This window comes from Sycon ciliatum, chromosome 9 (genome assembly GCF_964019385.1).
Source record: "Sycon ciliatum chromosome 9, ocSycCili1.1, whole genome shotgun sequence".
Taxonomy (NCBI): Eukaryota; Metazoa; Porifera; class Calcarea; order Leucosolenida; family Sycettidae; genus Sycon; species Sycon ciliatum.
The window spans coordinates 16,009,284-16,021,310 of NC_088651.1; the positions used below are offsets into that span (position 1 = coordinate 16,009,284).

The 12,027-nt window shown below is 45.8% G+C and overlaps 1 protein-coding gene across 1 annotated transcript in view; it reads right to left on the reverse strand.

The window, feature by feature from the left end:
- LOC135824865 (P-selectin-like) overlaps positions 1-7,092 on the reverse strand; it is a 42,047-nt gene extending 34,955 nt beyond the window's left edge. The window contains exons 1-2 of the mRNA XM_065337591.1: positions 6,777-7,092; positions 5,042-5,092 (exon numbers count right to left, since the gene is read on the reverse strand). Of these exons, the coding sequence (XP_065193663.1) occupies positions 5,042-5,092; positions 6,777-6,822 (97 nt within the window). The 5' untranslated portion in view covers positions 6,823-7,092. The remainder of the gene's footprint in view (positions 1-5,041; positions 5,093-6,776) is intronic.
- Positions 7,093-12,027: the final 4,935 nt, after the last annotated feature.

Genomic DNA, 12,027 nt, shown 5'->3' on the forward strand with positions numbered 1-12,027 from the left:
CTGGGTGGGCTCGGTTTGATTAACCCTGTGTCCCTATGCCAACAATACGACTCGTCGGTTCGGATGACCAACCCTTTGTCTCGGAGAATCTTGTCAGGGGATGGCTCCATCGGTGACTCGGTAGTGTTAATCAGATCGGCCAAGAGAGACGCCAAGGCATCTTCTCGACGTCCTCAGAAACTGGAATTCGACGCGATATCGGGCATTGCGTCGGAGTCGCTACGACATGTCATAGACGTCGCGAAGGAGAAAGGGTCGTCGAGCTGGCTGACGTGCCGTCCACTTAAGAAATATCATTTTAATTTAACAAAGGGAGAGTTTTGGGACGGACTCTGCCTCCGTTACGGATGGACACCGGCCAGGGTACCGTCACACTGCTCTTGCGGCCAAGAGGCAACTGTCGCGCATTCCCTGTCGTGCCCCTATAGAGGGTTTCCCTCCATTAGAAACAATGGTATTCGGGACGTCACGGCCCGGCTGCTGGACGAGGTGTGCACCAGTGTGTCCATCGAGCCCTTGCTGCAACCGCTGACGGGGAGCGTCTTCGCTACCGGACCGCAAATGTGGAAGACCCTGCCCGGTTGGATGTTGCTGCCAATGGTTTGTGGGGCAGTCGTTTTGAGCGTACACTTATTGATATACGGGTTTTTAATCCTCACTCACGCTCAAATCGATCTGCACCACATGCTATTGTGTATCAGCGACATGAAAAAGAAAAGAGAAGGCACTATGAGGAGCGGGTGAGGCAGGTTGAGCAAGCCTCCTTTGTTCCGGCGGTCATGTCAGTCAGTGGCGGAATGGGTCCAGCATCAACAGCACTGTACAAACGAATTGCTCATCTGTTGGCGGAGAAGAGGGGTGAGTATTACTCTCATGTTATGGCATTTGTTAGATGCAGGATTTCCTTCAGCCTTCTGAAATCCTGTATCATGTGCATTCGCGGTTGTAGGCGTTTAAATTTTGGTTTGAATTTGCACCCTCCTGCGGAGCCCACGCTGCTTTGGCAGTGGCGGAGGCTCGCTTGCCGACGTAACCGTCGGAGATCATCATGAACAATGGACTGACTAATTATTCACTTGTCCTGTCTTTATAAATAACATGTTATTGCATATGTTCTTGGTTTAGTTTTTGGCCTTTTTCGTGCTTTGGAGTTGATAACATTTTCCTCACTATCGAAAAAAAACACAAAAAAAACAAACTAGCACGCGGGGAGCCCTTATTTTTATTATTATTATTACAGTCTATGTCTTCTCCGCCATGACCTGCCGCATTATGAAATAAACCTTCATACAAAACGATGCACTTCTCAAGAGCTGGCTGGAACGCGTGCCCCCTTTCACGAACCAAGACAATCTTTTCGGGATTGGTCTATTTAGCAGGTTGCGCTTGTCTATGTTAATGATGGCCCCGCTTTTACGCTGGCAAAAGTTTGTGAGATTGGAGGTTGGGTGGCATGAGTTGGCCCGCATTCTTATTATTAATATTAATAATAATAGTTACAGTTCGCATGTCACTCATGGAAGGATCCATGGGCTTAACGCATCTGTCAACGAAATCCAGGCCGAAGAGCCGGCAGAAGGCATCTCGCTATTGTTAGAACGTATCGCAGTAAGAACAACTACGCAAGCGCAGCATATTTTTCCACAGGCATCATCCATTTTTTCTTGTCTAGTGCCAGTTCAAAACAGTCAGAAATATCATTATTGGCGTGCTTTAGATCATTTTTAATATTGTCAATCCATCTGAGATGGGGTCGGCCGCGTGGGCGTTTGATGTCCCGGGTATTAATTGCCATCTCCAGTGCTTGGTAAGACGCTGAGTTACGTCCTTCGCGAACAACATGGCCCAGCCAGAGCAGCCGACGTCTGCCTCAGGTAGTGCTGACTGGGCCCTGTCGCGCTGAGGCGTACACCTTGGCATTCGACATGTGGTGAGGGTACACCACACCAAGCAGGTACCGCAATTTTCTGCGGTGCCATGCGTCCAGCCGATTTTTGAGTTGCTGTGTCAGGGCTCACAGTCCGCAGTTATACAACAGAATAGGCAGAATGAGGGCAGAGAACATAAAAAGTCTGGAGCTCAGTTTATGACGCTTCCACGAAATGGAGCCGAACGCTCTATTCGCAGCACCTATTCTTGCCTGAATATCCTCTGCGGACCCTAACAAAGAGCCAAGCAGCTTGACAGATCGCCAAGAGGAGTCGGATTTAGTTACTGTAATATATTGTGTTTTCTGAATATTTAACATTAGGTTATCTTCTTTGAATTTTTTCACTTGATTTCTCCACAATCTCCTCGACTTTTAGTCTCCGTGTCATGGATTGTTCTGTCGTCTGCATACTGGGTGGTTGGTGCTGGTAAAGATAAGTGCAATAGTATAGGATCAAGGTGGCGCATGGCTCCCTCAGCATACACATTGTACATGATGGGAGAGAGCGGATCCGCCTGCACTACTCCGATATTTGTAGCAAACGCTTTGCCTAAATGAGAACTGAGTTCACTCTCACCGTCGTGTCCGAGATCAGAGTGGCAACGACATCAGTGGCAGCTCCAGAGTCTGAAAATCAACGCCAACGCCTTCTCACGGACAATGGTATCAAATTCTCCGATGAAGTCTAATAGTGCGGCAGAGTATTTCCAGTCACTGAATAGTGCACGTTCGCACATGACCCGAGTATAGAACTCCGTCAGCCGTGGAGCGTCCGGGTGTAAAGCCTGCCTGACTTTCACGTACATATGAGGTGGTAGATTGTTGTGGACGCATGGTGATGATGCGGGTCAGTACCTTGCGGACAACTGATAGCAGCACGACCGGTCTGTAACTTTTCGGTGCACCCATAGGTTTTCCTCGTTTGTATACTGGCACCAGAAGGCCACATTCTTATTATTGGAAAAATTACTATTTTTAAATCCTCCTGCGCACAACACCAAATACCGAAGCGAGGGCGACCTAGAAAACAACCATTAACCACACAACCGTTACCTATACAACCCGCGGACCCTGGCTCACCGCCTGTCGCTGGTGGGGGTGGTGGAGGAGAATGGGCGTGGTGGCTCAGTGGGCCGGGTTGTGTCGCCGCCTTGGCTCCTGCCGTCGGTGGTTCCTTTGTCAGTACCCCCGGCGGCTTTGGCTGACGCGGTGCCGCTTCTGGTCCCGGTCCCACTACCTCCTCCTGATCCTCTACCGTCGGCGCTTGCGGCGGTGGAGCTTGCCTGTGACAGACCGTGAGCAACACCGACAGTGGCTTTAACACTACAATTGCCTACTCAAAAAGACCCACCTTGCGTATCAGCAGCTCCCACACCAACACCAGAAACGCAATCTACAGCAACCACAAGAAATCAAACATCTTAGCCCACTATTGAAAGACCAAGACGATCAACAGCCAACTACAACAGAAGCTATGCACTCAACGGACAAGAGCGAAAGAAGGGACGTGACCGCAGAGTGACAGCGGAGTCAAATTCAATGGACTGAGTCTGCCGGGATGCAGGAAACAGAGAGCGCAGAGGAAGGGGATGCAACACAATTATTGTGGAAAGGTCACACCAATAAGAGACAAGATCAAAAGGAAAGCTTTACTATAATACAAATAAAACGTAGCCTGTAAAATGTAAAAAGTCACTGAGTACAGTTTAATTCAATATCCATGTCCAGTATTTATAATAAAAATAATCTGCTGCAATTTATAGATTCTCACATGTGAGCAACCTGGGCCTCAGCAACAACCAGCTCAGCAGACTCCGGATGCCGAACCGATCGCTCACGGAAAAGACCCCGTGAACCCCGCAAACACATGATGCATGATCGCAACAGGGCAAATGAGAGACGGCATCTGATGTAAGATATTACGTTGGAGTACTGCTCCTGCGGATGATGGAACGGACGGTGATTGAGTAGTGAGTCGGGGAGCGATGATGGGAGAGATCGTGAGAGTGGTAGCAAGTCTTCATTGTAAATTCATTTGCTATCTACTCCTGATTGTTGCAATTTGTACTCCAACACTTCTTTCATTGTATTGTACCGTGGTCGTCACGGTTATGGACTACAGTTAAAGGTTTTGGAAGCCATCTATCAGCGTATTTACAAGCCTAATTTGTGTGTACTGAAAGATAGTATAACTGGGTTGAAATTGTTCAAGTAACGTGTCATGTTTAATGCTGCCACGCTTGGCCGTTGATGTTCTAGGTGAAATGTACTGCTGTTATTTGTTATCCGTGCCTTTGTCCTTCCTTCTTTCTTTCTCTTGTTTGTTCATCTTTCCATTTCCAAGTTGATTGTTCCCACACGCATTCGTTATTGCTCTCGCTTTCATTGTAAGAATTTACACTTGAAAATGTCACTGCTGTTGTTCACTGCTGTTGTTCTCTAACGTCGATCATCTATAATAGTCCTATTGTTATTTTGATGTTAACTTCAGTCACGAGTTTCCATTGATCGTTGTGACTAGAAAACGGTCTGGGACAATTTATTCGGTGCTATGACTGTGATATGAGCGCGCCTATAACTTTATTTATTGAATTCAGCAACCACATGTTTCTAGTGACTCCGTGCTCTGCTCTGGTATCTTCCATGGCGCAATGAAATATTGTGTTCGCTATCAAGTGCACAGCATGGATTGGGCAGCTTCGTATAAATGCGATCTCGGCCGACGTATTTCTGTCGTATGCATGACGGAAGAACGCGTATGTCCCAAGTACGAAGCGCTATTGGTAATCCACCTTGCCCAATTCGTTTTCCGGTAATTTAGCATTGTGGTTTAGTCCCTCATAAGTATTTTTCTTCCCTTCCTTTAATTAACTATCTCTCTCTCGGGGGGGGGGGGGGATACGTACTCTACCCCCCCCCCCAACCCATTTTCTGTCGTTCAGGGGACAGAATACTTAGTCGTAAGATCATAGAAGGAGAAATCGTCTGCTTTTGGTGCGTTTGGTTATTAGCGGAAAGGGAGTTTCCATTTCCTCGAGCAAGTGGATTTAAAATTAGGTTCTGTCTAATTCGATAGCAACAATCTTGTTTCCACCCCAATAATACAAATACCTTGCACAGCTGGTACGTCCAAAAGGATGGAAGCTCCCAATAAATAGAGTACTGGACGGTTAAACACAGAAAATTGGAAGTACAGTATCAGACGTAGCAGCACGTTCATGAAAGATTCGTTTGTGAAATGCTGCCCTTAATCGCGTTGACATTGACAGTAGCCTTGCAGCTATACGGAAGGATTCCTTCACTCTGAAGGTGCGGTTCAGAATATGAATCCGAATATCCCAGTTGTATCCAATATTACTGCACGTTTATGAGTAAATTTTGTATTGTATTTGTAATGTAAGGAAGGGGCTTCCTCCCCACACTGGAGCATGCGCTATTCCATGGACTTGACTTGACACTTGATTGACTCACTACTGCCAACCAGAGCACATAAGAGGTCCATGGAACCTGCGACTCCGAAAACCTACAATGAAGCGCCACTTCCTGCTCAATACACCGTTTTTTGGAAAGTCATCCTTCATCTCGCCCTGCCTCCCAAGGTAGTCCTTTTGGAACGTCCTACCGGATGCAGTCAGAGTACTGTCGACTCTCAGCAGCTTCAATGGTGCCGTCGTACTGTATACCCTGCGATCCTCCTGATGTTATGATTAGAAACTTGCCCTGAGACAGCTTCCTGTCTGTGATTGATTTTCACTGTTTACCATTATTATTTGCCATGACGACCCCCGTAAGTCCGTAACTGGCAGGGCAGGGTTGGGCCTTTTTCAAAACAAAAAATATCCTCCCGATGTTATTAGCAAGTACTATCGTAAGCAGTTTTTTTTCTTTTTCTTTATTTATCCTCTTTACCAGGCGTGGGCCGTCCCCTGGACTATCAAAATGGGTGCCTTATTATTATTTTTCTGTTTCAGTTCATTGCACTCATGAACAAAAGTACTTAGTTATAAGGCGGGTTTCAGAACTGTCGTGCCCTGGCTTACTTGTAGTTTTGATAACGCTTCGCCCTTCATTGAGATGTCTACCATTCTCTCTTTTTTCTCCTTATTTTCTCCCCTACCTTCCTTCCCTGTAACATAATAACATTATTCGCTCCCTTGTCATTGAGCTATTGTGCTCGTTTGGATTAGCGAATTAAAATAAAGTATACAAACAAACAAAAATCAGTTGAGCATCAGTAGGCTCAGGAAGATTGTGCCTGAGTAACACCAGTAATATGGTGTGCTCTGAAGGACGAAACATTGCCAGAGATGTGAACTGTCAGAGAGGCTTTGTTTCCAGCCCGACAAACACCTCGTGACCCCGAGATAGTAGGGTGCGTCAGTGTCGCTCCTTTATGGTGAGACCTGACGTCGAGGACCCTGAGTCATTCACAAAGCTATCACCCCAAGCCAGCTAGTCGTTAGCCAACAGTACGAATTAGTGGTTGCAATTTTGGCTATGATTGTTAGGAAAGGGTTTGCCCCCAACAGTGGAGCTAGGGCTATTCCGCCGTTGTATGCAGTATTTAATTTATGTAATTGCCAATCTGGTAATCGTCGTCTGAAAATCGTGTCTAAATGACTCTCTAAGTCACGACTGACTGTTGTTCGTCCTATCCTTGTCCAATTACCAACCTCTAATAATGCCGACATAATTATATTACGGCGCTGCGTCCTTGACTCGCTGTGCGTTATATCACGTCGACTTGCATAAAAGCTGATGGCAGCGTAGATGGTCCATAGGTATAAAGTTCACGGAGTAACGTTGAGACCAACACTAATTGACCAGGCGTAATACACTCACGTACCCGAAATTCGCAGTACCAAATCACGTCCATTGCTCCCGTCTTCCATAGACTCGACAGTAACACACGTAGAGTAGTAACACTCCTTATTATGCACTGCTTAGAAGTATTCTTGCACCAAATATCTCCAAATCTTGATTCTGTGTGCTTCTACACGCAGAACTCGCTTGTCGGACACCCACCACACCCACAAACTACTTCTAAGTTTTTGAAGTCTGTGCTGTCACCTGACATTTGTGAGGCTTGACTCCAATTGACGCCAAATGTTACTTGCACACCAACACGAGTTGCCTGCTGGCTTCAGTCATTGCCTTCTGGCTTCTGGCTTCAGTCACTGCTCGTAACTCGAAATCTTGATTCTGTGTCCTCTTACAAGCACAACTCACGCGTCGTACACCACACCATACCCACTAACTGCTTCTAAGCCTTTGAAGTATGTGCTGTCACCTGACATTTGTGAGGCTTGACTCCAATTGAAGCCAAATGTTACTTGCACACCAACACGAGTTGCCTCCTGGTTTCAGTCACTGCCTTCTGGCTTCAGTCACTGCCACATGTTCGTAAATCGGAATCTTAATTCAGTGTCCTCTTACAGGCACAAGTCACGCGTCGTACACCACACCATACCCACTAACTGCTTCTAAGCCTTTGAAGTATGTGCTGTCAGGTAAATTTTTGAGGCCTGAATCCAAATGAAGCCATAAAATGTTACTTGCACACCAACACGAGTTGCCTTCCGGCTGCAGTCACTTCCTTCTGGCTTCTGGCTTCAGTCACTGCCACATACTCCGATTGAATTGAATACAAGTACACCTACATATTCATTGCCTGTAAACTCTTTTTCCCGCTTCCGTATCGTAGCGGCGACAAAGTTGCAAGTACGAAATACACCGCTCTAGCATTTTTTGTGCACACCTGATATCCAGAGGTGCAAAGCAACAGCTTCTGTCCTTAGCTACAGCACTTGATGAACAATCAACAGCGTGGCCTTTAAACCAGTGGCATGATGGTCAAGCCCTGACATACACAGATGGGCTCAGTCTCCTGCTGGCTGGCCCTACAATCTCTACTCCGGGTGAGTCATAGCGTGTTTCCATCGCAATTTCAGCCACTGCACCCCGTGTACATGCACATCGATGACTCTATTCACTGACTGACTGTCATGTGTTGGCTTGTGGTCCTTCAAATTGGAATCCGTCGCGAGGGCAAAAGCGTATGCCTCGATCATTCGTGATCACATAGTAGCGCACCAAATACAATGAAAAATGTGTTGTCCGCTCTCCTGCGTACATCGGCGAACGGCATTCATTGCGAATGAGCCGGCAGACTGTATTGTGATTGCTCATCCGTGATTGCTGAGCTCTGGCTAGTAGTACAACCTGAAAATGATGACGACAAGGATAGCGAATGGTAAGCGCCCCTTTTTGGGGGTCATTTTGATTGTCATGAGCACGCGCTTCACGAAATCACAATCCTGCGAGCTGTGTTAGGCCTCAACAGCGACGATATACGTCACTGGCTTCACGACCACTGGGGTCATTTATATATTTATTTCACCTTCCCGTGGACAGGACATATAGGCCAATATGGAGGGAGGGGAGCGATAGCCAGCCATGGTAGTAAGCAAAAACAATGCAAACAAACGACAAATTGCAATGGGCAAGAACCTACACAGGGCGAGGAAAAGAGAAACAAATCTGAATGAAGAATGAGCAGTTGTTGGAAAACAAGCTTGATGTTGAACTTGACATCATTTAGCGTACAAGACCATTTTTATTGATAGAGGCAAGGCCAGCCAGAGAAAATAGGCAGCGAAAAACGGAGATCTGGTATAAGCTGATGTTCGGGCTTTAGGCAAAGTGCAGGAATTGCGTGTAGGCCGAGTGGGAAGAAACCAGTTATATTTACGCAAGTGCGGCGGACTTTGTCGTGATGAATAGAATGAACAACAATACACAGTTTTCGATCCGCTTGACTAGAGATGGGGAAGGTGTTAATTAAACATATCATACAGCTCAGCAGAAGGAAAGTATGATGGTTTGCGGGAAAGGACTTTCAGTACTAGCACATGCTGAGAGTGCAATAGCAAGTTTCACCATAGCTCATGGCCATGGAAATGTTCAGCAGTACTCGGTTACGCAAGCTTCTAAAGATCTGATCAGTACACCTGCAACAAATAGATAGACCTGAGGTCTCGGCTAAACAGCAGCCAGTGTGCGGGATAAACTATCATAGCATCGTACTGTTCATAGGGAATCGACTGCCCAGTGCCAGTTTGGGCTGAGAAGATGACGATAAACAGTCATTTTGAATGATTGCATTCTCTTTCTGTGGGGAGCCTGGGACACAAATAGCGGCATGGAGGGAGTTCCAATCACTGATGCTCCAGTGTGGGAACGAACGTTTCAGGGCCAGCCGGTCAGATGCAGGCAGCTAGTGTTGGAGCTGGTGGTCATGGCCACTGACACTACCGTGCTCGCTATGATTTCTGGGGATGATAGAGGGGATATAGTGGCAAAACGGAGAGTAGTTGCGGAGGCCCAGGCAAGAAGTGCAGTGTGTACAGTCACCCCACCAGCAACATGGCCTCTGACGGATCCCTGGCAACAACAATCACCTCTGACGGATCAAACTGGTAGCCTCCTGGCGGTAGTGGTGCTGTTGAAGCGATGGACTCTGGCACTAACATAGTTCCTGATGATTCGGAGACAAGAAACGGCAATACGGGCGAACAAACCCAGCTGCCAATGCAACCGCCATCGCTGAAACGACTGCCTGGTCGATGCTAAAAATTGTTCAGATGCTGGATGTGACTCTGCGCAGCTCCCATCCATGCAAGAGGCACATACACTACAGTCAATTCAATAGAAACTGGTAAACTAACCTTTTGGTGTCACCCGCACATAGTTGTAGATATCGTGAAAACAACAGTACATCCTGCATTGTGCGAACCATGCAATTACTACTTGCCACATTTGAGGCCAGAAAAGTCCAAGAACATGGAAATAGAAATTTGGCCAGGTTTTACAAACATTAGGGCAGGTATGCCATGACAAAATGTATGGAGAAGCAGATCCGAAACCCAGAGTTTTGAGATTTTAAGTGGATTTTTGATCCTCGATTCGACCGAAATCCGACTTTCAAAAGCCAGCGGGACATTTTCAGATGAATGGACTGTAGGATTGGTCGAATGAACGATTTATATATGGTCGTGCGGCGGGCAGGTTGGGGATGTCGGTAGAATGCACTCTGACCGCTCTTTACTCTTTACTCTGACCGCTCTGGCACGATCGCATTGGCCTCATATTCAATCCTGAACACCAATACGCACCAAAATGAGCACACCTGCGGCGACAGTCTCAACCAGTGTTTTTTCTATTGCATGTAGGCGATTCCAGACGTACTAGTAATTTCCAGGTCTTCTATGCCCTAGGAGTTTCTTAACCTACCACTGTATGAGATCGGATAGCTTAATCGTGCTCCTGTATGCGAAAAAGAACTCCATCGAACTCGCGAATAACAAAAAATAATCTTGTGTGCAATCCACAGTACTTGTCTGTAAAGGATGTTTGAGGTCACAGACCAGATTATGATTCAAGGACCAAGCGCGGAGGTCTTCGCTAGATATTAAATGGATATGCGTACGTTATTGACAAGAGAGGACTGGATGATGTTATCTACCGGAGGTGCGACAGAAAAATAGGAGTTTCAGTGCTAAAGAAGGTTTTATTATCGCATGCAAAATTTATTTTCGGTTATACAAAAACATACCAAGCTGTCTATCCGTTTCAAAGTTTTCACCAGAATACGCTTTTAGAAGCGTTGAAAATGTTGTTACATTTGCATCTTCTTACATATATTGGGCCAATATAAGTAATTTTATGTGAACTGTCCCCTCGTAGAAAAATGCGTCCATGAACAGGGATTCGACGAAAGAGAATTCTGTGAATGAAAATTCGTTGAATAGATATTTCGGTGAATCGGTATTGGCGGTGAACTGTCATTGTGTGAAAGGCCTTTCCGTGATAAGTCGTTCTGTGAATGGTCCCTCTGTGAACGCGTTTCCGGTAAATGGTCGTAGATCGCACATCGGCTGTCCTCTTTCCCAGAACGTCGATTTCACACACAAGCTTCTCCATTATCACTGCACAGGTGCATACATGGTGCCACCACACTCGCACACACGCGAACGCAAGCATGCACGATGATAGCACAGGCACATTCACATTGGCCTCACGCTCAATCCTACACCCAAAGGCACCAACATGAGCGCATATTCGGCGACAGTATGAACCAGTGTTATTTTCTATTCCTTGATAAAGGTTTTTGGGTGAATTACATTTGTTTGCAAATCGCTCTATTGCAAAGTTTGAAGCAATGATTACAGACGTCCTTTCAAGGCTTCTAAAGTTCGCGAGTTTCTGAACATTGGCCACTGTAGGAGATCGGGTAGCTTAATCGTGCTCCTAAATGCGACAAGGAACACAGTCGAGCCCGTAAGTAACAGTATTTATTCATATGTGTGATCCGGAGTACTTGTGTGTAACGTTTTTTGAGGTCACAGACTTGTCGAGTTATATGACCGAATAATATTATACTAGTAGGAATTTGGTCTCCCCACGTAGCTTACGTGTCATGTGTTCTTTGATTTGCCTGCGATATCATCGTCCTGTGTCAACCAACCAGGCAACAACAGGATCATGAGGCAATCTATGGCGGAACAATTCCTTACAACCTGAAAACTTGTGGGTTCTGACGATAAAAAAACTATGTCTAAGGCATCATTTGAGAGGAAGAGAATGTAAAAACACATCGAGTTTGAGAGTCTAACTCACTGAAAACATGCACAAATGTAATGAGCCCAGTCATTTCTTGGACAAACCATTCAACTGACAAAACATTAATAACGAAACGAGGACAAAGACAAAAAGCCTGGAAATGATGTGTAGCCAAACCACAATAATGCGTTTCATTAAAGTTTTTTGGGACTGTGACTTTGTTCAACTCACAATAATATTTTGTTCCAAAATTGATGCATATTAAAGCTATGTCATCAACGGACAAAACAATCTAAAATCGTATATTGTTAGATAAATCAATCAATACGGCAATAATTTCCAAAACATAGACGATCACACGCTTAACACCCAAGACATTTTTTTCTCTCAGAGCAATGACAAAATCATATCTCCAAGACTTTCGCATTCCGTTTCCAATTTAAAATTCGTATGTGAGCCTAATACCAGAGCAGTAA